The sequence below is a fragment of the Chelmon rostratus genome, chromosome 6 (genome assembly GCF_017976325.1).
Source record: "Chelmon rostratus isolate fCheRos1 chromosome 6, fCheRos1.pri, whole genome shotgun sequence".
In the NCBI taxonomy this organism is placed as follows: Eukaryota; Metazoa; Chordata; class Actinopteri; order Chaetodontiformes; family Chaetodontidae; genus Chelmon; species Chelmon rostratus.
Genome location: NC_055663.1, coordinates 17,813,145 through 17,840,479, shown reverse-complemented (window position 1 = coordinate 17,840,479; position 27,335 = coordinate 17,813,145). Strand labels below are relative to the sequence as shown.

Sequence of the window (27,335 nt, the reverse complement as noted above, 5' to 3'; positions counted from 1 at the left end):
ATAACATTTGTTATATATTGGTTCAAATACAGCATGTAAAATATAATATAAGCATGGTAAATCTTTAAAAATTAGCCCTAGAGCTAAATATAATAAACGTTCAGACTACTCCACAACAGCCAGGTGAGGAAAGAGGGGAGTGATCACTGGAGCAGCTTTTAGGGTTTCCCGCACCTGTTAAATGGAGCAGAGCTAATCAAATACTGTGTTCTGCAGAGGAAATGCTATTCTCACATGTGATCTATAAAAGATGACCGTTTACTTGGTGATCCCATAATGCTCACAGCCAGGGCCCATGCTTGAACCAGCCCTCATCTCCACACCCACCGAGCACTGCAAACAAAAAACAACCTGGGTTCCAGATCTACTCTGAAGTGTCTTCAAATGTACATTAATCTGAATGATATGATCAACAGAGGGATGTGTTAGGAACAACACAATCAAGACACTAACACTTCAAACACAGCAATGATTGTATAATGTTAAGAGTGTTACTTGGAGTGATGAGACAAATTATGCACAGGAAAACAGAAATAACTCCACACATAAACTTGAAATATCCCTGCAAGATTTAACTCTACGCTAATTTTTGGGTCTGTAGTTAGGAGGTGTTGTTTTATATTTTGAGCTGAAATGAATTAAATGAAATGCAACTATTTTGATAATTGACTGGATTTTCTGCTTCTCTTTATCATATGTGATTTATTATTGTAATTTGAATATCTTTTGTCTGACCAACAATCCAAAACAATTCGATGAAATCTCATTTCATAGACCAAACTGTTCATTAATGGAGAAAATTGTCACACCGTGGTAAGGTTTGTCTTGTCATGGGTTTTTTGTCTTGTCATTTCCTGTTTTATTTTGATAGTCTAACTCTCCTCTCATTTCAGAGCACTTGCCCTTCCTCATGTGTCACCGGTGTGTCCACCCTGATGACCTGTCGTCTCCACCTGTTCCCCATTACCCTCCACGTGTTTAAATAGTCGGCATCCCCCTTGTCTTGTGCCAGTGTGTCTTTGTCCTTCGGTCGATTCACCCGTGCCTGCCTTTGATCATTGTCATAGTCACAGTGTTCTTGTCTACGAAATCCTTAGTTCCTCTTCGTGAGTGTTTTTTGTTGTAAGTTCTATAGGCTAGTTTTTGCTGTCTTGTTTTTTGTTTGATCATAGTCGTATCATAGTCCTCTTTAAGAGTGTTCTTTTGTTTATTTGTACTATAGAGTTAGTGATTGTCTTCCTCCGTGTTTTAGGAGTGAATTTTTGTTTCAATAGTTTTGCAAGTGAGCTTCTTAGTCCTTTTCATAGCAGTTTGTATTCTTCCTCCCTCGGGGGCGCTTTTTGTTCAGTAAGTTTATAGCCATCGTTGTTCTTTTCTTATCCTCCTTACAGAGCGTTTTTTGTTACTTTGCGTTTCCCATTTGATTTATATTGCTAGTCTTTTCTTAGTGTAATTTCATAGCCATTCTGTTACACTCTGCGAAGAGGTCTCTGGGATGTGTTCCATAAACCTGTGTGATTTGCCATCTCTGCACCTGAGTTCTACTTTGAGTCTATATATGAAGTTACACAGAGAACACATAGAAAGTTCATTACATGATGCATCTGCTGAGATGCAGATGCAATGATAGTTTATTAGACACTAATCAATATCATCATCTTACCCTCGTCTCAACATCAGTCCAAGCTTCATCTGTCTGATCTCCATTGGAAGGTTTGCCTTCTGAAGATTTTCTTTTGCGGCTGCAGACACAAAAATAAAGGGAAAAAAAGAAAAAAACATCATTATAAACATCCAGCTAATCTGCAGCTAATAACTGGATGCAGGCTGCTACCTTGGGACTGTGGTGAGCTCCTGTTTCAGTGTCTCAATGTCGGTGAACTGGACAGCCTGTCCTCCTCCTCTGGTTTTAATCACCTCACCCTGAAAAATGAAGAGCAAGTAGAAGGAAGAAGCCAACTTCAACTTGTCGTTCATCCAAAGTGAAAATTCTGTAATCATCTGGTGTTACTCATGTCAACTGAAATACAGATGTTGAATAGTTCTTCAAAATACATAAAACACAATGAGTTAGCAAGTGCACTACATGATAATATTGCCTAAAACAGAAGTGACATGATCTAAACCAAACTGTGGATCCAGTTCAGGAAAATTGTTGGGTTCCAACTAAGGTTGTACGACTGGACGAATACACTATATTGACTACCGGCGACTGGCTGAGTCCATCCCCAACTGTTCTTTGGGAGATGTTTTGTCATTTTATTGTGCTAGTTTAATGGTCTCCCTCTAAAGAACATGTGAGAGCATTGCTCAGCAACAGACTCTCATTCAGTGATCAAATCCAGAAGCACAAAGAGGCCAGCAATGGCAGAATACAGCAGCGGGGAAAACACCGTGTAGAGCCAGAATATTTTCTCATCTAGCGAGGAATTAAGGGTTTATTTTGACCTCACTCACCACTGATTAGTTCAACTTCTGATTAGTTAAAAAATCTGACAAATATCCTGTTGCAGCGTACTCACCTTAATAAGTTTGGTCTGTATCTCGCCATCAGAGGCAACCTCCTGGTGCGTTAACACGTATCTGTCACACTTCAACAGGGACTTCTCACTGGGTGCAGACACCTGAATGGCATTGGGGATGACGGGCTGCAAAACTGTACCCAAGTCCATGCTGGAGGAGGGCTTGTGGTCCACCCACTTCTCCCTGCCAGCAGAGCAGGATCGACGGTGCAGCGGCCGCACCGGCGTCACCGTCTACAGAACGGTGTGGCAGTTAAATAAGAAGAAAAAATAAATACATACATAAAACAAGGGCAAAAGATTAAGACTTTATGACTTAATTAATCTCACAGTGGAGAAATTTACTAATAGTCAGATCCTGATGATCTGTCATGAAACTGGTAAATGGCTGAGATATTTTCAATATTGCCCCAAATAGCGGAAGGACAACAAATCTAAAAGCCGAATCAGAGGCACCAGTTTTCTCTACAGCATCATGCTGCAGCCTGTCACTAACTTACTGACCCTGTAGCTTCTCTCAGTTAGATCTACATCAAATGTAAGGGAGCTGGCCTCCTCTTCCTCTCTCCTCCAACACACAGCTCTCCTCCTGGCCTTGCTGGCTGAGGCGTCTGCCCTGGGGTGGGTTCTCATGGGCGTACTAGCGGAATGGTAACCCTGCCTGATGTCCTGGGCTGCCCACTGCTCCGATGCAGTGATGCAACTAGTCACAGACAAAGAGCTACTGGTGCTGGGGATGGGGCAAGTGGACCTTGGGTTCATTTCAACCCCCTCAATTCTGATGGGAATGACTGGTCCTCGTCTGACACGGGGAGACTCAACAGGGCACTGGGGAGCAAAATGGAAAAACTGCAGTTACATACATGGACTGCCAGATACAGTTAGTACAAATACATTTCATAAGAACTACATGTTACAGTAGCTAGTGGAACAGTATCAGCAGCACACACCTGCACAGGAATGTAATCTAATACAATACACTCTAACTAATTTGTGAGAATTTTTGTTGAAACTGTGAAAGTTATTTTTAAAGCTGAAACAATTAGCTAGAGTGGAAAGCAATATACATGCAAGCAGAAAAGCATATAAAGCAGCTACCCTCTATGCAATGTCATCAACATGCCCACTCCCTCGCTGTGTAGCAGGGCAGCAGTGCATACACTGAGAATGAATGTGTGTAAATACAGCTCAAGGGATAATTCCTGCAATGGAAAATGTATTGCCAAATCTTAACTACTGGACACATTTCTACTGTTGCACAGTATGTACTGTCACACCACCCAACCTACAAGATAATGAACTGGAGTTTATGTTAATGCACTCCTGCCATCACGTTGGCATTAGCGATGTCAGTCCAGTCCAGTGTTTTAGTTTTACAGAGAAATTTGCACTAGCTGCTACATTTGCAGGAGAATGACTCTGTTTAACTGTTACTGTCATGTCATCTACCAAAATTAAGCAATAACTAAATTAATCAGGAGTAAGGCAGGTGCTCTGGAAGTGCATTGTAAACACAACTTACAGGGAGGGGTGAGTGTGAAGCCGATCTCTTTGCAGGGAGGTGTTCCTCCCTGGATGGCTGCTTAGGCTGTATCTGACACGGTGGAGAATCAGAATGACCTGGAGTCTTGCTCTCTGTCACAATGGCCTTGAGCTGCTTCAGCTTCTCGTCTTTCACCCAGAGTTTGTTTTGCATCTCCAGCTGCTTCGCACGTCTGTTCTGCACAGCAAGAACCGTAATGTTTGAGCACAACACCACTGGTTGTACAAATGATCATTGGGAAAGTTGAGGCATGACAAACAAATAATCCACAGCAGTAAACAAACTGTGCTACTTTAACAGGGTATAATACACACAAGGCTCATCAATTTACCAACTTCTGTTATAAGAGGAGTCACTCACACATTCTTTCTCCCATTTGAGCTGGGTGTCTGTGACCACGCCATGCATGCGCTGCTCCATGCATCTCATGTCAGACAGCTCCCTCTGCAGCCTCTGCTCTCTCGTCTCCAGCTCCTGCTGCAGTAAACGCTTGTCGCCCTCATAGATTTTAGCTGTTTTCTGCAGGATATCAATCTGGAACAGAACCATTTGGGACATTTCAAAAACTGAGCAACACATTACAAAATCAGCAATCTCAGCAAGGTGTGAATGAATTTGTCCCTCACTTTGTGTTCTTGCATCTTGGTTTTCTTCTCCAAGCGTTCGATCTCTGCCTTGTTGTTCTGGATGATTTTGTCCTTCTCTACCAGTTTGCCATTTTGTTCATCAATACAATTGTCATCGGAAATGAGGTTACAATCCAGTTCCTGAAGCCTGAACTTCATGGTGTTGGCTATAACAACATCACAGAAGACAATATGTGAGCCAAGGTAAGAAATCCAACTTGTCAAGTAAGTGTCAAAGGCAAGATGCGAGGGTTGAAAATGTTAGCATCCACCTGCTTTGCTGTACTCATCAATCATCATTTGCCTGATCCTTTGTCTGTTCTGCAGAGCTTCGATCAGCCTGGGCAGGGTGATGTCATCATGAGGGTCAGTCAGCTCAGAGGAGGGCAGAGGTGGGAGACTGAGCACCCAGTGACTTATAACAGGGCACATCTAAGGAAACACAGAGAATTAACTCAGACATGAAACATATACAAATACAGGATTGAATCACATCTAAAGATAATTTGTGCAAACACCAGCACAGAGGGTTCCTGTATTTATGGATTAAGTAAATCCGAAACATGATAAACTTACTCTCTTGTCTGTTCTTTTTAGTTTTCCTACAAAACAAAAGAAAATATGGCATTAAAAGAAAAAGAAAGAAAAAAAGAAAATCATTAACAGGTACATCATCTCTAACACAGTTTGGCAAGAGAAATCACAGCAGGTGACAGGTAGAATAACTCACACATCATTTATCTGCGGTGCAGCAGGTATCTTACTTGGTGCAGCACCCCTCATTCTTCCTTCTGCATAATGGTCTCAGAATTAAGACATCAAAACACGTTGAATTACTTATTCAGTTTACATTCAGTCAGTCGGTTTTTAGGACACAGACTGCAGTGGGTTTATTAGGCTGCATATTACTATATTCAAAGATCTTTATTTTTTGTTTCAGTAGAGCTGGGAATGCATTTAAATATAATGCATTGTTTTCTGTGTCCAGTGTGTTGTAAAACATTAGGTCTTCTTTTCTAAATATTAAAACTTTACATACAATGTTCACCATGCAGAACACCATGTTCCATTAAAATTAGAGGATGACCATATTTAGTAATTGCTCTTTTGTGGACTTTGGTCATGAGAAAACTCATTATAGTGATATTTGTAAACACAGTACAGTCCATTTGTCAATTGCCACAGTTCTGAGGGAAGGGCTGCCATATTGGGACAGGGAATCCATGCCTCCTTATTCTACTGAGGCTGGAGTTCTACTGACAATTAAAATAGCTGAATTACCAATTTTTAAGGGGTTTGGTTTGTTATAAATGCCTGACATACATTAATTGTAATGAACTGCACTGGTTGTTTTTAGAAATGGTAAGAGACGTGTTTGAAGCACCAGAGCTTTGTGCAAAAATGTGTTCAATTTTATTAACTCAGTCGTCATTATTCTTCAAAATTATGAACAAAATTACGTCATGGCAGCCAAGACAAAAATATTACACTTAAAATATACCTAACAGAGAGGTGGGCGGTTAAATCAATAAGGAGCTAATGTAGTTACCACATGAAGGAAGCTTATGCTTTTGGTTAACATTAGCCAGTGATAATGTCCATGAAAATTCAAATCATGGATGAATTTGAATGGCATGAAAATTTAAATCATGGGTATTGCAGGTATGCTATTGCTGACTTTACACTATACCCTAAAGAAAAACAGTTAATATGTCACTGACGCTGCGAAAAGAAAAAAGAAAAAAAAACGTTTTTTGTGCATCAACTATGAAGGCTGGCACTGCAGCAGTGCTGTTGCTATCATGAAGCTAAGTTAGCTAACATTTTGTACCTTAAGACGCTTTGGCACTGAACGACACCACAAATCTATCACATACGAAAACAGACAACATGCTACCTTCTTGATATTTAGGTTTCTTGTTCTGTTTCGGCTCCTTTCGCAGATTAAACTTTCAAAATATGGAAAAAAAAAAAATCGCTAGCTTCCAGTTAAACGGTGCCGCTCTCTGGAAGTCCTAATCAACTGGGTGAAGACCGAGACAAAAGAAGCTCCTCAAAGTGAAGCGCCTAGCGCGACATGTAATTTAGCTGCTGTGAAAATTACCGTCTAAAATGTGTCTCTTAATAATCTTGTGTGTTGAAAGTCTGGATTTTGAATAACTGATATTTCAGTTAACCAGTCGCCTTATGGCCACAGTGAACGTTCCCTGATGGTTACTCAAAAAACGGTTCCCGCCTGCGAGGAACGTTCACGGAACCTTGTTTTTCTGAACTTCTAACGATTTCGTACTCAGAAACAAAACAGAGGACATGACCTCCTCAGCGCCCTGCACCACCTGCAGCCTTTTTCATCACACAGAGATTAACCTGTGGTGATCAGTTAATGTACAGAGACTTTATATGACAAAACTGTGTGCCTTCAGATGCATCATCATCATCATCAGAGCAATCATTACACATTACAGCAACAACCATCTGCCCCCACACTACAAACCTAGCCGTGTTTTACATAAAGCTTAAACAGCATAAGTTGAAGGCATCATTTGGTTTCTTTCAATCACACACCTGCCTGTATGTGTGGCACACTCCAGACTCCATATTCCAGATCTGTAAAGCCACTTCATCACTCTCATGAAGTACAGGCCCTGTGGGAAAAAAGAGCAAGTGTCTCAACAAAGAGACACTCCTGATATTGTCCTGAGTGGTATTCACTCCTGTGACCTAGCCAGGGTTTAGCTGAAATACCTTTTCTGAAATCATTGATTAAGGACAATACCTCCATGCCAGAAACTTCACATCAAGGTCCCTGTAAGGACACACACATCAATCTCAAGACTGAATCTAACACCTCTTGAGGCGCCATCTCAGCATCTGATGTTCACATGTGGGCTATGGCCTAAACATTAAGCAGATTAAAATGGGTCAAAAAGTTATACATATGTGGGATTTTGATTTAAGGACAGGGACCAATCCAACTTTTTTGATACTAATTCTGATACCTAAACTCAGTACGTTTCATCGCAAATGTAAAAATTGTAGACAGCAGGTCAAAGTTTGCACTTATCCAGTAAATGATCTCAACATCTACTGAATGAAAGCAGACATTTACAAAAATCAATGAAGTTGATAAGATAAAACATTTTTGTATTGTTTTCAATTGAGTATATGTCAAAAAGGTTTAGCAAATTGTCACATTCGGTTTTATTTGTTTTACACAGCGGCCCAACTTTTTTTGGAATCAGGGTTGTATCTGCAAAAATCTAATAATGGCAAATATATCAGCCTCTATTATACACACAGGCTGTATAAAAATGTTAAAACAAATGACTAAGCTTAGAATTTTTGCCAAACAACAAACTGAATTCAAAGACATCTTATGCATACTATAACAGAACACATGTAAGTCAATCAGGACTGTACTTCAAGCAACTACAAGTATGCACTTTCTTATATCTGTTTAATTCTTACAAATATCAAACAGCACAGTAGACCTTGTAGCGGTTCAAAATGATCAAAGCCTCTATTGAGTTATTGACATCATCTGATAGTAAAACGGACAGAGAACAGAAAATGTTACAATGCATGTCAAGCAACAATGACTTCTTTAAATAGCATTAATTATATAATTACAAAAGAAATATCACGTACAATGACAGCAATGCATATCCACAAATCAAACAAATGCTGAAAATATATATGATAATAAATAATCCTAATTGTAAGCACAAGTCAAGAAAAATAAAGGGGGGGGGGGCTTCAATGGTTTGAAGTTCTGGGCCAAAATGCATTCTGTGATACACTCAAGGGTTAAGCTATCACAGATATCTTATAGTCTGTTGCAAAGACACTAAACAAAGAAAGGCTATGCATCCTGTGGCCTTGCTAAGAAACACTCTTAGCACTCAAACATGAACTTTCAGGTAATTCGCAGAGACATGCAATGCTGAAAACTACTTGAGAAGTGTTTACTGCAACTGTGAACGTTTCACTGCTCCACACAGCCTTTATGTAAAAAAAAAAAAAAAAAAACAAGCGCTAACATCAAACAAAAAGACACCATGAACGTGAAATGTTATTAGCCCACTTGCATCCACTTCATTTATCAGTTTTTCAGCCTTTCAATTAAAGAATTACTTCAAGTGGACCAGAAACTAGCCTTGTCTTGAAAGTGGAACAGAAATGTGTCTATGACGACTGGCCATGTCACTGTGGTTTTCTGTGTGTATTTTTACGTGTAATATGCGAAATAAAACAGATAAAAGAAAAACAAAATACACAACATCTTGTGTATAAAGGTCCAATTATGTCATGTGACAACAGACAAGACTGCTTGCTGGACTAGTGCCGTTCATTCACACACTGAAAAAGCATGGTCTTATAATACTGACATACTCCCAATTTCTATGTATTTTAGGTACAGTCTGATCTTTACAATATTGTTCATATTTGATTTGACTGAAACAAGTGAAAAGACTGCAGTTATGACAACAGAAGGATCTAGCGTTTGCTTTTGCAATTCTAGTGGCAACAGTTCCTAGAGGCATAGGGAATGCTTTAAAAAACAGCATACATCCAACATAACTTACATCATAAATAATTAATTAAAAATAATGACCACAGCATGAATGTCTTACAGAAAAATCTACAGTGATAGCAAAAATGGCCAGATCTTTCTGCTGTCAAAACATTTTTGACAGAAATGATGCCATTTAGAAAATAAAGAAAGTGTTACACATTTTCCTGTTTCGATGTGACTTGCCTTTTGTACATCTATAACAATGCCCATTTTCTTTATATTCTAAATATCATGTTCCATAAGGTGTCACCTCATTGGGTTTTGTGCACATAACATTATACTGAAATAATGCCATTGACATGGAATATCGAAACAAAACGGTAAAAACCAGGTACAAAAGGTACAATATAATCAAAAGGACCACATGAAGAGGTGTGAAAAAGTCTTCAGTATTCACAGAAAAATATCAACTGAAGTAACTCACCGGACAAGAAGCGTCCTAAGTTTATATACATATGATAAGTAAAATTGAAAATAGATTTTCCTCTCTGTACATAGCACTGTATTCTTTCATCTTCCTCTTCCTTATTTACAAAGAACTCCCATTCTCGAGGTCTCCCTTGTCTTCCAGTTCTGTGTGGATCTAGTCAAGAGAGATAACGTCAGATATGGAGCCATAAATGGCTGCCGCCGCTGCAGCTTCCACCGAGGACCTCGACAATCCTGAGATGCTGTGGCTGTCCCTGTCTCTGTCTCGCTCTCTGTCTTTGTCGCGGTCCCGCAGACTGCTGGAAGACACCAAACTACTGGTGCTGCCACTGTTGCTGCCTCCATTGGTGGTTGCCAGTGTGCTGCTCCCGGGGGTGCCCGGCTGCTCCCGTAACATCTGAGAAGAGCTGTAGGGCAGGAAACGGTTGAGTAGCAGGTCATGGTCCTCTGAGGCTGAGGCCGACGCAGCTGCTGCGGCAGCCATCACCATGTTGTAATGCTAACAGGAGAGAAAAGCGTGACCATTACCACAACAACCAAACATAAACATACTGATGTACGGTGCTGCCAAAGTTCAGGTGTTTCAGTAAATATACCTGATTGTCGCCTTGGAGGAAGGAGAAGAAACTTAGATCTGTAGGAAAAGGAAGAAGACTCAGTCCATGTACTTAATTCTGGATGTACACTGCTAATATGTATAATTACAAATTTATTAAACAAGCAGCAAACACCTGTATTCAAAGATAGGTTTGTTTGAATTTTGTCAAATCTGTCTTAATATAAAACTTGACACCGAGGTTTTCCAACTATGAGAAGAGGATGCTGCATGAGGTTAAAGGGAAAGGCGCATGCTGATATACTAAAAACAACAGGCAGTTAGTTACTGGCCCCATTACCAACATTACCATTATCTCTGATGTTCATTGCAAATCTCCTCAGAACATGCCTAAGAATCCTTCAGTATAAATGTAATCCAGAGATAATTGTCATACACCATGGGTACACTGCAAACAAGAAGAGACTGTAATTTTGAAAGATACCAAATTGATTGAGCTAACTGAGACTGTTAAGGCATCATATGAGCTTCATCTGAACTTTAGAATGTATTTCTGAACAAATGAGCACTGAAGATTTTGTCGCTCATTTCTTTCAGTGCAACTGCACTAGAGACATATGGCTTCACAGCCGGTATGGGCAGAATGTATGATTACTGTGAACAATAATGTTTTGAACACACATATGGGCATGTGATTATTGTATTGAAATCAACAAAATCAAAAATCTAACCCCATCCTTTAAGGCAAGTGACAAGTGTACCTGGCAGGTCACTGGTTGTGTGATAATAGTGGCGATAGTCCTGGATAAGAGGTGGAGGGGGAGGAATGTAACTGGTCTCCACAGGGGGCATGCTGGGAGCTCTGGTCACAGGTGAGGCCTGGCTATGTAGGTTCAGTACTCTGAGGGGAAACAATGCCACATCACGTTAGTGACAAAAGAAGTAACCTGACAGAGCTGAGCAAAAAGATCCCAAAAATTCATTCGTTTATGGTGACCTAACACCCTGTTTGTGGTTTGGAGACTCACCCTTTGTTTGGAGGTGGAGAGACAGGTGACAGGGAAGGACAGGCCCTTTTAGGAGGTGGCTCGTCATCCAGCTCATCCTCTGAGGAGCTATCCAGTGTCAGGTCAATTACATCAACTTTCTTGCTGTTGTCATTAGATGATCCCCGTTTCTGCTCATGCGTTTCTGTCCGAGACGAATCTACAAAGAAACAGCAAACTCAGACTGTGCTCGCAGGTCACAATGAAGAACACACTAAAAGAATTGGAACTGTGCGAGTTACATACCGCTGTCTACGCCATTGTAAGAAGCAGACACCTCCTGCACCTCTCTCTTTGACCTCATGGGGGCCCAGTTTCCATCTTCTTTGAACTGGATTTCATCACAGTCAGAACAGCTATTCAAGATTTCCATGAACAACCTGTAAAAACAGCATGAGATTTCAATACGGTTTGGCAACTTTGCAACCAAAGGTACATATGTTTTCGTACTTCATCACTCCTAAAACTGATAATTTGGAAACACAGTATTACTGGCACATTCCAAAGCTGCAATTCCTATCAGGGCATTCAGACCAAACACCACTTCTATACAAAAAATACTAGGTGCTACTTTGGTAGGGGCTTCAGGTACAAATGAGCCAATGAAGCATGCTGCAGGAAGATCAATCTAAGGAATAGATCCATGAGTCTGAAGGTTTATGAGACACCAAAACACAGACAGAGTGCTTTATAAAAACCACAAAGTAGGATTCTTTCTCAAATGTTTTCACAGCAGCAATTATTTTATCCTCCTCCTCAAAATCACCAGGTAAATTACATAACTATCCTGATAGAAAGCAATCCACCAGGAATGTGTGATGTCACATTGTGTCAACGCAGGTTAAACTTTTTTGGCAGGCAACCCTGTGTAATATTGCCGGAGCACTCATTTCAAAGCAAACATTTCAGCTTCCAGGTAAATATTATAACTATCAGCAGTTTGTTTTGTACCTTGCTGCTAAAAACAAAACCATCATAGAGGAATGTTAATATACTACCTAGCATGACATGTTGTGCTCACCCGTCAATAATGAGGTGCTCATACGGCGCCTTCTTGTCACAGACAGGACACACCCAGGTGGGCTTCTTCTCATTCATTTGGATATAAAGTGTAGCATCAAAGCACTGAAGGTGGGAGCATGTGATCGCTCTGCATGGGATTGTCAGCCTCATCTTGCCCAGCTTTAAAACAAAACAGAAAATGCACAAATGTCACCTATCACTGCATTAAATGCTGCACTACTTATCACCTACAAAATAATGTAGGATAAAGCACCTGTGTTCTAATGGTACACAGTATATGGATAAGTATGTTTTGTCTCTCTGCACAATTAAATTGAGTTCCTGATAACTGTGTAATTGGAATTGTCAATTAATTTATTATTGATCTGCTGATAAGCAAACTGATAGGGGTGTAAATCACAAGTTTTCATTACATATTATATCGATTCTTTGGACAACGATACTATATTTCCTGCTATCACAAAGTCTGCCACAGTACACTTTCGATTTGATTCAGTTCCGGGGCCTGGGACTGATATGAGACAATATCATATGCCTTTTTAACACAGTCAGTTACATTATGACTGGGACAGCTAAGTGCAACAGCTATGACAGTCACAAATATGAGCAGTCAGTAACGGGTTTTGAATGGCAATAGTCAGGGACAGGAGGGAGGAGAGTTAAAGGAGTCATGCAAACAGTTCCCGGCAGTCCAACAGGTGTGAAATGTCCCTAACGCTCTCATTGCCTGGTTGATCGTGATCTCCCTTCACACAAGGCAAACAATTAAGTTATTATGTTTTTTCTGACTCACAGTTAATCCCTGCTGTGAGATTTTATCAACAGCAGTTTTGTTGCTGTGGTCAAGGTTAACTTGACTCTCTCAGTCCCAGCGGCAGTACAGCCATACCAGAAGTTGTAAGTTATGCCTCTGTAACTCTTAACTTACTTTTGGAATGACAAAATAGGGCTTAAAATACAATACAGCGATATAAGCATGGATAAAACTATTTACTGTTGGGGGATACTCACTCAAAAGTCACAGGTACTTTTTTAGCTAGCAGCTACACACTGTCAACCTGATCTCATGTTGGAAATGCAGCTAAAGACGAGGTGGAAAAAAAAACTTCCTGCAGTAACACAGTTGTTTCTGCAAATAAAATCAGTTCCATTAAAACGTTGGACGCGTTGTTACAGCTTCATAAAAATGTGAATGTTTGAAAGTGACACAAAGGTGCCATGGGAATTTCAAAATAAATGTGTATCATAGAGGTGATGACATGAATCAATGTTTTCGTTTTGCATCGACTGACATGACTCACGAAAATAACACAGGCTTTAAATTAAGCAGAATAGTGGAGTATTTACAGGACACAGGAGAGAGACTCGTAGACTGGTGGTGGCGATCTCACTCTCTGGATCAGCTGTTAATTTCTCCTTGACTGTGAGAAAGAAAAAGCAAAATACAAAGATTAAATACAACAATTACAACTGTGAAATGTGAAAATCCAAGCGTGAGGTGTGTTGATTTGTTTAACAAGACCACAAACTTCCTCAAAAACAATCCTTCATTACTCAACACAGAATATAACAATGTAAAGAGACCAATGTAAAAGAGCTCCACATACTACTGTATAGCCAATACGACAATATGATGGAGGAAAATGTAAGCTCTGCAAAAAAAAAAAACAGTCAGACAAAAATTGTCCTTTTCAAAGGAGTAATGGAAATTATCCAGGAATTTTGAAGGAACTAAGAAACTTTGGAGGACTTAATGACTTAATTCCTTTCTTAGGTCTCAGGAGCTCCAAGTTGCTGTGACTAGATGGTCAAACGGGCTACAAAAATGGAAAGGGGGTTACTATATGAAAGAAGTTAATTCATATGGTAGTTTTTTTTCATTTCTTGCTCTCTTACAAATGTTCACATGTTCCATGTTTTTACAACAAAATCAGGCGGCAACTTACTCAGAGCTCTTGAGTGGTCGGGGTTTCTAATTCCTTTGGCCCGTAGTCTTTGCAACAACACTGCAGATGACTGCTGTCTTACCAAATAAACGGCCATGGAAAAACTCTGACAAAACAAAGATTAAAATAATGAGCAAAACAACTCACACCAAGTGACTAATGTTCTTTTTAAAGCATCAGTATGACTGGGCTATGACACTTTATTCATAAAGCTTTGCCTGGATCTTCTCACCCTCCCAATTTCTGAAGTCCATGACACCACAATTGCGTTGGGGACTGTGGTGGACAGTCGGACAAGAGAGGTTATGTTGATGGGGCGACTGGGCCTTTTTGGTTCCACTCCATTTTTGGTAGGAGGAAGATATCCCTGAAGACAAAACATCAAACATCAGTGACTTTGACACTCAATAACTGTTGATATGACAGGAAATATGACAGAATAGACAGTAAACAGTAAACTCTCTGGACTCACCGGGAGATTACAGGGTTTGCTGTTGACCTTCACACACAGATTAGGGGGGAAATGATCCTCCTGGGGACAACTTGTCTCTGATAAACAGAATCTGAAAATGAAGAAAATAAATTACAGTGTTTAGGGACAAATGTCAAAAGCAATTTCTTTCTGTTAAGTTGCCACTTTCACAAAAAGGTTGGCTTGCTTGCTTATTTTACCATTTCAGTTGTGTCAAGTACAGCCATCTCCATCTATGATATAGGAGAGCACTTCTTAAAGGATGGCATTCATCCATACAGTGAATATTTAATTATGCAACTAAGAAAAACAGTTTTTATGTGAAGTATTCTTTAAGTAAAACAATGCCAACAAAGTGTGCCTTTTTGGTTTGACTGTCTTATGTAAGGTTTTACATGAGGTAAAGGATGCACTTATACTTGAGCTGCAAAAATATTTTTAAACATATTGGTGAAAATGCCAACACTGATTTGAATCAGTGTTTTACCAATACTGCACTTTGCCTGTATTTTCCAGTAAAACGTCCACATTTCCTTAATGTTTATTTTTAACAGTGGCTCAAGTTCGTTGGAAATAAAAACTTGAAGCATGTGCATCAAAGAGACAAGTGTCCCATGCTGCATCCTTCCACAATTCAAGACCTGTTCACATGGTAATTCACCTTGAGTCCTATCTTTATCATTTATAACTGTAAGGAAATAAATGGTTTGGTGATGGTTTTGAGTCTGAATCTGAAATCCAGACTAAACCACAGAAGAAGTTCTACAACATGTAGATATGTTTCAAGACTAAGGACAAAAATAGATGACAAGACCTATCCAAAAGATGGCTATTTCTACTTCCTGCATAACTGAGAGAAGCTAAACACAGACCAACTACTCACTCAATGCAAATATACTTCTTGATCAAAAGAGAAGAGTTTTTTATGCTCTGAAGAAAAGTATGTTAGACGTACCTTAACTGGACTTGAACAGCAAAGTCACATTTGGTCCCAGATATGTCCCTAAAACAATAAAAGAGTTGTCAGATCAGGCTGGTCAAAACGCACAGTCTAAATCATGTCAACAGTTCATTGAAAAATGGTCTGGTAGTTACATTAGTGCTTTCACAGTCTTATTTCTTCCCCCCTCTCATCTCTTCAGCAGCTGAAGACTGAGTGCACTAGACATCTTTCAAACTTACATGGAGCTGCTGATCTGTTGAACTTGCTGTGGTGTTAATGCAAAGGCATAACATGCTTCCTGGAACCGCTGACTGTTGTCTGAGGCTTTGAAAAAGAAAACAAAAACAGTAGATGAAAGTCAGAGGGGAACCTACAGAAATCACTGGGCACAAGTGTCGACTCTTATTGACCTTTAACTGAACATGGTTCTAACAAGTCATGGCACAGATATCTGTGGTCACAATGCTCCACCAGTATGTGCACCAGGGAGAAGTGTTATCACTACACACACAGCCGAGGAGAAAGGGATGGACTTACCCAGGCTGGTTGGCTTAATGAGCTCATCCAGCACGTCATAGAATGGCAATCTCTGGAGCTTGACATCAGGGTGTACAGGGTGCAGGGCGGAGGGGAGGTGAGGCAGACTCAGCTCATGCTTAGGCCCGAGTAAGGAAACAGGCAGCAGAGGCGACGGGGAACCATGGCTGTCAAATCCTAGCTGGGCTAGGCCAGCAGGCAGACTGGAGGCAGAATGAACACCAGGCAAAGCCAGATCCACAGGGGAAACCATTTTGATTGGGAAGCGACGTCTATAGAGCTCTTTGATCTTCATCTGCACTGCAGGACTGCAACCAGCCTTGAGTAGGTGGAGAGCTTTGGTCAAAAGTTCGTGTTTACGCCCGTGCTTATTCCGTCCTGCATATCCCAACAACACTTGGAGCTCCGAAACTCGAAGGCTCATTACCATTTGCTGGTGAAAAATGAGGAGTGGGAAAAATGGTTGATTACACCCTGGAAAACACGTTTTCCTATTCAGACATAAATGTTTTCTTTTCTCATATTGACTTCAGAGCTGATCATTTAGGCCACAAACATTATTATTAAAGCATGTCTGATTAATTTCTTTAAATCATCATAATCCTCCAGGGACACTGTGGAAGCCCAGATGAAAGAAGACTAACTTGTAATTACTTGTAATATTCTAAAATGTGTATCCCCACACCCTCACCATTCATGTAACCATCCTGCATATGGTGAAATTTGTTTTACTGAAATGAGATCATTGATGATATTTATTATAATCCATTGTACAATGCAATGCAAACTCACTACATTACTATTGGATCAACACCTTTTTGACACAGAGGAAATAGAGCTGAACACGTAATTGAAATATTACTAAAATCGCTGTATGGCCAACTAAATACAAATTGCAGACGCTGCAGTTTTGGTGACGCATCTGCATTAGAATGAATATTGTATTGCTGTGGAGATGCACTGGCCAATAAATCTTGCTCTTCAGATGGAAGAAAATATTTTTGTCTGGCACAGACCCTATTGATGTCAATAATTTTTTCAATGAAAATAAAAACTGTGATGCAAAAAACAGAATTCCAACAAATCACAAAGAAGAATAGCAATGTCTTGCAGCTCCACAAAGGTCGTGTTTCTTCTACCACTGCATTAGGTTGCATTATACTATACAGATAATCATGTCCATAGGTTCACCCTACACAAAGCAATCTCTTGTGAATAACTGTTTAAAGGTGCAATGTGGCATCACACGCAAATGAAACACTCAATGTCTGGATTAAAAAGACAACCTACAATTATGAAGGCATATGAAAATGTAACTGGCAACCCACTTCGATTTTCAATCAAGGTCATCTGTGTGTTAATTGACAATTAGCACTCTGTGAAATAGCAAATGGTAAATATTAAATAAACTGTCCTGACGTTCCTGATGACACTTGAAATCTGCCCTGAAAAATTAAAGCGCCAGATATAAATGGTACATTGAGCTAACCTGTGGTGAGTATGTGTTAAATGCCTTTTATACTGTGCAACACTCAAATGTGTGGACTGTCGAGAAATAATACGGCTCATATGATTAGGCAAAGAAGGTGTGCCAGCAGAGCAGAGATTGGTTTAGGAAGGGGCCGGATAAAAACGACAACATTTCACAATTATATCCATTGTTTTCTGCCGATTAAAAAGTAGTTATCAATAGAGTAAAAGAACACAGTGTAGATTTAGCATAAGGTAGCTAACAGCGCCTGTACTATAGTGTAGTAAGACTGAAACAAAAGTTCATGTTACAGTAACCATACTTTATTTCGTGTGTTTGAACAATAATCGCCAAGATAAGTTACATTACAGCCAACTAGACTGTGAATATTGAATATATTTCGTGGACTACCGTCTCATCTTATCAGAAATAACGCTAATGGAAGCTAAACTGCGCTTGTCTTCCAGGGAATAGACAGACCCCATTTTTAAACATACATTCCTGTCCACCCGGTGAACTGCTGATGATGTCAGGTGTCTAACGCTACAGTGCGTTGGGTTCAAAGCGTTGACACGAATGTCGTTTCCTTCTTTTATAAAAAGCAATATCTGGCCTTATCTGCAGGTGACTCGCACAGCAGAGGCACCCTAACGGAACGTCGGCAACAATAACAAAGCTAATGCTAGCGAGCTAGCCAGCCAGCTAACAGTTAGTCTGGTCCCCGCTGCTCTGCTTTTTTAAAATCTTAAATACTTTAATAGCAACACTTCTTGGGTCTCTACTGTCAAGTAACAAGGGTGCTATGATTTGAAATTCAAATCTCGCTGTGTGAAACGTCAATTTGTCAAGCTAATGCAGGGGCTCGCTTTACCTTCAGTTCCGCACTCTCCGCCATCTTGTTATATTGGGTGCGCATGCGCAACGGCCATCCTCAAGGGACCGAGTCAATTCAAAATTGTCAGAGGCTTCCTCATAGAGGACAGCAGGGGGCGCTGTCGCAACACAGAAAACTACCGGACGTGGAGCGTGTAGTACAATGCTTCATTCGAAGGCTACCACTTAAATCCTATTTCATTTGTTTTAGGTATTTTGTTGTAATCGAAAGAAACATCTGAAAATAAAACGGACTGGTTACATGGCTCCAGATTTAGTGTTTCTTCCTTTTTTTATATTTTAGGGCAGTGACAATTAATTGATTGTTTGATTTGTTCATGACAGAAAATTAATGACCAATTATTTTGGTAATCAATTAATCGTTTAAGACATTTACCAAGCACAAATAGCAAATTGTTGCTGTTTCTTTAAATGTGAGGATTTGATGATTTTCTCTGTTTTATATCAATGAATATTAAATATAGGGCATTTGTGTCATGGACTTTTGCCCGACAAATACGTACAATTTCAAGATGCCATCTTGGGCTCTGGGAACTTGTGTTAAACTGCTTCCCAACATTTTTGACAGACTAAAAAAAAATCGATTAATTAAACAAATGTTAGACATATAAAATAATCATTGGTTGCATTTTTTTCACCCTAGGAGAGTTAATTTACGGTGATTTCTCATGGATATCCGCTTCTTTTTTGGTTCTAATCCAAAGAGCAAATGCCCACAGTAACCAAACACACAAAGGGGAAAGTTGCACTCTCATAAATTAAAAGGCACAGCAAATTCTCTACTTCTCCTATAAATGTGTAAAATTAAGAGTTCTGTGAATATAATTCATAAGAAAGGAATTATAGGCCTATTTGCTGACAACACTGAGGGCAAGAATCCACATTTCTTTTGATAAAATGATTTATTCATTTGCAATGAAAACAAATATTACATGAACAAATAGGCTACTCTTAATAGAATATGTCGCTACTTACAAGGTCGCAGGTGTACTAATTTAGCCTACTAACTTCTGCGTTTGTTTGTTTTTTTTTTTCAAGTCTTCAGAAACAAATAGGCATGGTTTGACCGCCACAAGTAATTATATTGTAGGCCTATTTCAATGCACAAGCTGTTTATGGTAATTCCCATCACTCGTTTAAAGTGCAAAACATCCAAAATAAGCTATTGGCCTGCAAAGACGAACCCAGCAAAAGTAGTAGGCTAATTCACAATACTGAGAGGATAAGGAGCAATGAATTGGCCAGTCAGTGCTGCCATTATTGATAACAAAAAAGAAAAAACGAAAATAACAACCTAAAACTATTACAAGATACATACGTTGTCATTGCACTTTGCCACAAATAATAAATATCATCAATGGTATCATTTCAGTAAAACAAATTTCACCGTAGGATGGTTACATGAATGGTGAGGGTGTGGGGATACACATTTTAGAATATTACAAGTAATTACAAGTTAGTCTTCTTTCATCTGGGCTTCCACAGCGTCCCTGGAGGTTTTCCCACGGTTTGACAGAAGCTGTAGACGCGTCCATTGTCTCTCTGTCACAGAAATGTGCAGTCATTACGGCTCAGGGTGGCAGCAGAGGAGATTTGAAGGAGCAGGATCCGGTGCAGTGGCGAGGGGTCAACATCTTACACGAGAAATGGTGTAAAGCGTCGTGAGCTTCTATGAAGAAGGAGGCAAATCGATCAATAATGCTCGTGAGCGCAAATCGGGCTGTTTGAAAATGACACAGCGTGCAATGCAAATAGTCTACACGGTACATCACGAGATAGATTTATGTGCATCAGGCATGTTTGAGATAGGATCAACAGATTCAGGCCACGCTCACAAAATGTGACACAAGTTTGGATGCACGTTGTGTCGTCTATCGCCTGGATGTATGACAGCGAACTGTGTGTCTATGAGCCTCTGACTGCAGAAATATCACCTGCACATGGTCCTGGATGCTGTTTCACACCTTACAACAATGACTTGTGCTGATGACGAGTTTCTCTTGGTTCAGACTGAGCACTGATAATCCAAATCGTTGAAAGATAGCCTATTAGTAATTTCCACTGGGTTACAGGCATATGCCTGCTTTTTATTAATATATTAACATTAATACATTGATCACAAGTAAATGGCGGGAAAGTCTGGTCCAATTAGAAGCGTTTCCCAAAAAGGTAGAAGTGGTTCACGTGGATTTAACAGGCTTCCTTACAGACAACCCAGACAAATCCCTGATACCCAGTGCGCACGGACCATTTTGGGCATCATCGATCACGTCGGCAGATTATGCGACAGTAAGCGTGTAAATCCACGGCAGAGTGTGAAGGCACGCCGCGGCGCTCTGTGTCCGCTCCCTCTGCTTTATTGGTCTCACCTCTGACGATGTGCAGCTGCTGAACCATCTCCTCTCTGTAGGAAAGTTCCCTCTTCATCTGATCCTGAAAATTATCTGAGGAACAAACGGCAGGCAAAGATTTGAGTCAGTAATGTGGTAAGTGAGCCTTTGTTAAAAAAAAAAAAAGAAAAGCAGTTTCAATAAACACGTCATTTCACAATCAATAAGCGTTGAAATGGTCCGTTTGACCCCCCCAAAATACTTTGTGATTCACATTAGCTTCTTGTTCTAATATTTGTCATGAATAGTAATTTAAAGGTACAAAATAAAAAAAAAGAATAAGAGAATAAGAATGAGTTTAGATGAAGTCCTGCCCAGAGCGTCTACGCGTCCGGAGATTGATAACACACATGCATTAAACTCGTCAGGTCAGAGGATTCGGCGGCCTCTAGAGGTCGCTGTTCTCAAGGTAAAGCAACAAAACAGGTGCACAAACTCATGCACAGACTCCAAGGCTCCCAGTTCCAGCAAACAGCCACTCTGCAGCGAGGAAATACTTAAATTCATGTTTTAGAGTGAAGATTAGAGATTAGATTCTGTTTTTAAATTCTGTGTAAATCATCTATATCTCTTAAAAAAACGTAATCGCATTGCTGGTTTTCAGAGGATTTGGATGAGTGAGAGTTTCAATTAAAAAGTGTGAATGAAAAAATAGTTTACAAAAGTAGCCCAATTCCTTTTTATTTAAACTAAACCACCTGAGGAAAATTAAGTTATTTTGTTTGTCAGGACTTGTTGGCAACTATTAAATGGTTTTGTTTTTTTTGTTTTTGTTTTTGTTTTTGTTTTTCAATCCCCAGGCTTTCCACCCTATTTTCATTGTGTCTTGTTTGTAGGCAAAGATTAGTCTCCATCCTTTAACGGCCTGCCTTACTGGTAATTAACAGTGTATCAAGTAGAATAAAAATGTGGAATAATTGAAGAATGAAGGCAATTGTACCAAGTGTCCAATGCTACAGATAACCCAGTTGTGCTGTCTTGTCCTGCTTTGTGTTCATCAGTCTCCTGACAGCCGGATCCAAATACCACCAATGAATGCGTAAAGAAAAACATGTGTTGGTGGATTCAAGTTAAGTCCATCACACAGCTTTAAACTAAGCTTATGTAAGAGGAGTCACTGGGAACTGACATCAGATTTGTTAGAGAGTGATGGGACAATAATATCCAGAACCCCAAAATAATCTGAAGCAGTGAAATGTTAAATCATTTTATCCTAATGTGCGTTTCAAGAGAACCCAATGATGTGACACTTTACACTGATTTTATAGATCTGAATTAATTTCTTCGACATCCTTCTTGACATATGTGACACAGAATAAATGCTACTTAAGCTATTTTAGCCTGTAAAATATATCTGTAAAATCAGTATCCGTAGTCTATTATCCACCCACAGTACTGGAAGGGCATGAGGTTTATTTACACCCTAAACTGATCTGGACCATATGGTGCAGTATTGTAACCATTTTCATGAAGATTTCTTGATTACCTTTATACTGCCTGACAGAGTCTCTTGTTTTTCCCTTTCTGGAGATCTGAGATTTTGCACAATTAAATGAAAGTTTTAAAACTAGACGTCTTTGGGATATACTGCTGTGTTTTTTTTTTTATTGCCGTTGAACAGTTCTGTGCAGGGCAGACATTCGTCATTTTAATATGAGATTCTAAAATAGCTTCTCTAGCAAAACAGAGTGTGAAAAGGTGGGTCAGACATTGTGAAGTGTTTTAGAGAGAACATGGAAGGTGTTTAGGAGCTGCTGCCAGCTGAAAATACTGCAGCCGTGAGAATGTGACTGATGTTTTGTCCTGCAGTTCGCCCAAGATGAGCCAGTTGCTTCTTCTAGACATGGATGCAGTTTCATATAAAGAAGTATGATCTTTACTGTACCGGTCTGGGGTTTTTACTAAGGGTCACATCCTGTGTATTAAAACAGATGTTCTGAATGTGTGCACAGCAGATGGAAATTTCTGCAATATTTTTCATTGTGTTGCCATTCAAACAGCTTCAGTTCAGACATCTACATTTAGTAAGCATTCTCCTCAGCTATTACACTGAGTTTTAAACACTCATATTTTTTCACTTTAACCATCCTAATATTGCTGTGTGCCCATATGTATTTAAAACATGTTTGTAAACCAAAGTGAGCTCCAAAATATCTGCAATTCCACTTTCCCTGCAGCAGAGATCTACTTTCTGAGGATGCACAGGTGTTTTTGGACCGAAGGTTAAAATCATAACCCTCTCACATCAGTGTTAAAAGAGGTTTCGAAAACAGCTCTTCCCAGGGGAGCGTGTCCCTGAACCACTTCGCATTTTTTGGAAGAAAGGTGCTCCTTTTACAGATTCTTTGGTCTGCAGAGAGAGGACATGCACGCTGCTGCCGAGGTGGATTTGGTCATGGCATGGCCAGGGGTCATGTTTTGGTCCGCCTCACAAACACGACAGAGGAGGAACACTTAACATGCAGCAGAAAGACTTCTGAGTCTCTATCTTTGAATTCAGTGATAAAAGCTGAAATAGTGGGGGGGGGGGGGGGAGCACTGCTTCAGAATTTAGCTTACCTTTCAAGTTTTGAAATTCACGTTCCAGCTTTTTCCTCAGCTCAACTTGCTCTAACAGCTGCTTCTGTAGTTCCTCTAAAAAGCAGACAGAAATAGGTGATTTTTGAGGAGGAAAGGTAGAAGCTTTCGCATCAGCTTCCATCTAGGGCACTTTTCTATTTTAACGACAGTGAATAGGACATCATCATAATGTACACTGACACACTGACAATTCAGAGCAGGTCTTCATGGGCCTATGGTCCAAAAAAAAAAAAAAAAAAAAAAAATTCCCTTTTGTTTTTGGGACAAATCCCAAAGAACCAAAAGAATGTGAAAAAACAGTAAAGGTAACGATAGTTGAAGGCTAATTTTGTACAAAATGCATTTTCTTTAATCATAATGATAAAGTTTGTGTTTTTGAAGTCTTGTTTTCTGTTTAGCCACAGTCTTACCTTTTGCCAGACTTTCTATGTTTCTTTGTGCTGGCAGAGCTCTGGCTGGCGCGTCCTCGCCTGAATGCACAAAAAATAAATGATATTTCTCTATATGTATGTATGTATATCTAGAAATCTACCAAAAAAAAAAAAGAAAAAAAACTAGATCCGCATCTCTGAAAGCGGAGCTTATATCTCTGAGAGGATCCTGACCTCGGTGTGACTTACCCTCGTCGGGCTCCCGCTGGATCTCGTCACTGCTTTGTTCATTATAAGCTTTCGTTTCGATCTCCTCCACAGTGGAAGACGGCTCTTCTTTACTTGAACTCTCATCTTAAGAGAAAATAAATCGATGTGATTTCTCCCCTTTTCTGTTTCCCCCCCCCCCACAACCTACATGTTTTAAAAGCAGAAAAAAGTCTAACCATTCGTTGTAAGTACTCCAGTCTGGTAATTCGCAGGTCTGAACTGATACGGACTGCTCCTTTGTTGCAGCTCACCCCTCTCCGGTGTGTACACCTAAAGAAGAAAGAACCACCACTTCTTTGAGCTCTTTAAATTACAAGAGAGTTTGTAGAATAATTATAATGAATTCAAATAAAATTTTAAATTAATAATCGAAAATATACTGTAAGTTGAAGTGGATATATTTTTATTTAAAGGCAATTATTTATGTTTTTTCTCTCTAAATGTTGTGGACATGCTGTCTGCTGTTACACTGCTTTAACAAAAAAAAAAAAGAAAAAAAAAAAGGACAAACTCCCCCCACAAGAGCACAGAGATTTATCTGTTTAAAAGCACACACAAGCCAAGGAAAGAAACCCATGTGCAGAAAACTTCAGGGAAATATTACAACTTGAATCATCACCAGTGTTTCTCAGTTAGAAGTCACTCACTTCGGTAAAAGACGCGGCTATGTGGGTCTCTGATAACTGCTTGTTCTGCAGGTCCCTGTCAGAGCACTGGCCCACGTGTAGGCTCATTTTCTGGGAATCCACCAGGCTGCTCTCCTGCATGGCCTTGGAGTCTGAGTCGTTTGGCGAAACACTGTGAGCCAAGACGGGAGGAGTCCGAGGACACACCGAGGACAGAGGCCGGGAGTCCTCCTCCTCCTCCTCCGGCGTTTTATTCGTCTCCACGTCCACGTCCGGCTCGCCCTCGCTGTCCACGCAGGGTGACATGGAGCGGTAGCTCGAGCTCTCGCTTAAAAAATCGGGCGACAGATAGCCGGTGCGACACCCGTTGTAGGCGCCCCTGTTGCCGTACAGCTTGGCGATGCAGTCGGCGTCTTTGATGACGGGCCTGAACGCGGAGACGTAGCTGATTTTCCGGGGCGCCAGGGTCATCCCCTCCAGCGGCCTCGCCTCGTCCCCTGACTTGTCGTCTTCGTTACGCGTGGACTGCGTGCTGGAGCACCGCTCGTTTTCAACCATGCTGTCTTTGGACGTGTTGGTGCTCCGGTCGCTGTGCTCGGATATGTCCACGTCGGCCTGCCGAGGAGGACACAGCAGCTCCGTTGGGGGTTTGTGCTGGGTCTGCGGGTACGGAGGCATGGGCAGCGCGCCAGCCGCGGGCCAGAACATGGGGAAGGAGTGGTAGGCGCTGTCCTTGGTGCCGGGCCACAGGACGCCCGGGAGGCCCGCTTTGCTCTGCTCTCCCATCATGCCGTCTTCTTTCTTCTGGCACAGGCCGAAAGCCGGGAAGCCGTACGGATGGGGGAAGAGCGGCGGCGGGATCTTTTGCAGCATCCCAAAGCCTTTACTGGGCACGGGGATGACCGGGTAGCTGCGCGTGCTCGCCATGCCGACCCGGTTGTCCTCGCAGCTGAGGATCTTCGCAGGTATTTCGGGTGAGTCCCGGGGACAGTTGGGTCCTTGCGGTTTCAACGGAGAGCTGGACCCTGACCCACCGCATGGCAGCGTCCTCTTGCGACTGCCACCATTGAACATGGCCTTCACATCTTCCCATGCGTGCAATATATCTGTCTGGCTATTTTTATCTGTTAGTTTGAGATGCCGCCTCCAAGAATTAAAATTAGCCGCATCTGGCTGCGTGTACTTGGACTCCGGCGTGCGATGCGAGTGAAATATGAATTTGTTTGGAGAAAAATACATGTTGCAATAGGAGCACTTGATGCACTTGGCCCTGGAGCTGTTGTATCTGGCCGGGATGAAGTTGCCTCGACACCCCCAGGCGCATTCGTGGGACACATCAAAGGCAAAATTTTCTGGAAGTTTGGGAGGCGAATGAGCTCCTAGGAACGACTTACAAAGTCTCTCGGCCTCGCGTTTAGTGATCATCCCGCAGCGCCTGGAGGAGATTGGCATCGCCCCGGCTCTCCGCAGGATCTCCAGCTGGACTGGAGTGCACTGGACGCAGGTGATCCCCAGCGCCACACGCCGGTTGTGTATCTCGTTGTAGCTGTAATTCTTCAACAAGGTGTTAGATATCTGTGCCAGGCAAAGTCTCTCCTGGCCATCTATCACCAAAGACACGATCGGTATTCCGTACAGCACCGTCTCCCCGACCTGGTTGGGCTTCAGGTTCTTGGTGCCCGGGTAGGAAAGTTCTTGTTTGGAGCTTGGCGAGGAGCTGGAGTCTCGCCCCGCAGGTATGGAGTCCATCCTTGGAGGCCTGGAGGCTGCAGAGACGACGTTTGACGTTACATGTGAGTTTTCGACACAGAAATTGCAGCTTCAAGTAGAGCTTTCTAATAAGCATTTAAGGCCATTTTTTCATAGCTGATGGTTAAACCTGCTTCAGGTGAAAAGAGAGGGGGCAGACATTTACAGGACCCCATAATAAAGTTGCATAAACGCGCTTTTTATTTTTTAGAGCAACCCTTCAGAATAAAAGCAGACCCGCATTAATAAATATATTTGTGTTTAATGCATTTGTGTAAATGATTTATTCTTTGTATTTAAAGCTCCACTTAAATTACTCTTTTTTTCTTCACTATTAACACGCAACTGCCTGTAGCAATACATTCTGACTAATTCCTTGTTGTAATGTCCAACCAGCTGAGCGTTAAAAAAAATAAAATAAAGCGTCATAATGGACGAACAGAGTCCACAACACAAACACAGACTGCATCATATCATACTGTCGTTCACCAGACCAGTTCCCCAGAAACTCACCTTTAGTGTCCGCGCAGCTCCCCTCCGTCGTGAATGAGAAAGCTGTGATCAAGTGAAAGTCGGAGCGATAAGAAGGCGGCTCAGTGCTGGAGGACGCAAAGATGTTTGCGGCTTGGAGTGGGACGAGGTTGTCAGTGCTGCACCGCCTCCCTGCTCCTCTCTCTCTGTCTCTCTGTCTCTCTCTGTCTCTCTCTCTCTCTCTCTCTCTCTCTCAGTGTCCACATGGCAGGCAGACTGTAGCACAGCCCCCTC

The 27,335-nt window shown here is 41.0% G+C and overlaps 3 protein-coding genes across 3 annotated transcripts; all 3 read right to left on the bottom strand.

Moving 5' to 3' along the window:
- Positions 1 to 258: 258 nt before the first annotated feature.
- On the bottom strand, positions 259 to 5,916 carry LOC121607722 (kinesin-like protein KIF23). The gene is made up of 10 exons (XM_041938662.1): positions 5,854 to 5,916; positions 4,964 to 5,123; positions 4,692 to 4,858; positions 4,426 to 4,599; positions 4,045 to 4,242; positions 3,027 to 3,350; positions 2,523 to 2,756; positions 1,835 to 1,923; positions 1,664 to 1,742; positions 259 to 333 (listed from the first exon to the last, which is right to left on the bottom strand). The coding sequence occupies exons 1-10, from the start codon at positions 5,914 to 5,916 to the stop codon at positions 259 to 261; spliced, it is 1,563 nt and encodes a 520-aa protein (XP_041794596.1).
- A 2,213-nt stretch (positions 5,917 to 8,129) lies between these two features.
- On the bottom strand, positions 8,130 to 18,585 carry pias1b (protein inhibitor of activated STAT, 1b). Its single transcript, XM_041938338.1, has 14 exons — positions 18,562 to 18,585; positions 16,220 to 16,652; positions 15,922 to 16,006; positions 15,695 to 15,742; positions 14,740 to 14,830; positions 14,500 to 14,634; positions 14,268 to 14,373; positions 13,669 to 13,742; positions 12,320 to 12,480; positions 11,545 to 11,678; positions 11,281 to 11,458; positions 11,014 to 11,153; positions 10,293 to 10,330; positions 8,130 to 10,195 (listed from the first exon to the last, which is right to left on the bottom strand). Exons 1-14 carry the CDS (start codon positions 18,583 to 18,585, stop codon positions 9,851 to 9,853), a joined length of 1,992 nt encoding a protein of 663 aa, XP_041794272.1. The 3' UTR covers positions 8,130 to 9,850.
- A 1,570-nt stretch (positions 18,586 to 20,155) lies between these two features.
- Positions 20,156 to 26,570, bottom strand: skor1b (SKI family transcriptional corepressor 1b). The gene is made up of 7 exons (XM_041938337.1): positions 24,843 to 26,570; positions 24,372 to 24,465; positions 24,175 to 24,279; positions 23,965 to 24,024; positions 23,534 to 23,608; positions 20,954 to 21,028; positions 20,156 to 20,253 (listed from the first exon to the last, which is right to left on the bottom strand). The coding sequence occupies exons 1-7, from the start codon at positions 26,568 to 26,570 to the stop codon at positions 20,156 to 20,158; spliced, it is 2,235 nt and encodes a 744-aa protein (XP_041794271.1).
- Positions 26,571 to 27,335: the final 765 nt, after the last annotated feature.

What these genes read in the sequence shown, in the direction of transcription:
- LOC121607722 (XM_041938662.1), bottom strand. Translation starts at nt 5,916, where the DNA reads ATGGATTCCCTGTCCCAATATGGCAGCCCTTCCCTCAGAACTGTGGCA. An exon ending in CCAAGATGCAAGAACACAAA is followed by an intron (nt 4,600 to 4,691) that starts GTGAGGGACAAA and finishes GTTCTGTTCCAG; the next exon opens with ATTGATATCCTGCAGAAAAC. An exon ending in TAACTGAGAGAAGCTACAGG is followed by an intron (nt 2,757 to 3,026) that starts GTCAGTAAGTTA and finishes ACCGTTCTGTAG; the next exon opens with ACGGTGACGCCGGTGCGGCC.
- pias1b (XM_041938338.1), bottom strand. Translation starts at nt 18,585, where the DNA reads ATGGCGGAGAGTGCGGAACTGAAG. An exon ending in GCTGTTCAAGTCCAGTTAAG is followed by an intron (nt 14,831 to 15,694) that starts GTACGTCTAACA and finishes CTTCATTTTCAG; the next exon opens with ATTCTGTTTATCAGAGACAA. An exon ending in GGACTTCAGAAATTGGGAGG is followed by an intron (nt 14,374 to 14,499) that starts GTGAGAAGATCC and finishes TTGTTTTGTCAG; the next exon opens with AGTTTTTCCATGGCCGTTTA.
- skor1b (XM_041938337.1), bottom strand. Translation starts at nt 26,570, where the DNA reads ATGGACTCCATACCTGCGGGGCGAGACTCCAGCTCCTCGCCAAGCTCC. An exon ending in CCAGCGGGAGCCCGACGAGG is followed by an intron (nt 24,025 to 24,174) that starts GTAAGTCACACC and finishes TTGTGCATTCAG; the next exon opens with GCGAGGACGCGCCAGCCAGA. An exon ending in TGAATTTCAAAACTTGAAAG is followed by an intron (nt 21,029 to 23,533) that starts GTAAGCTAAATT and finishes TTTGTTCCTCAG; the next exon opens with ATAATTTTCAGGATCAGATG.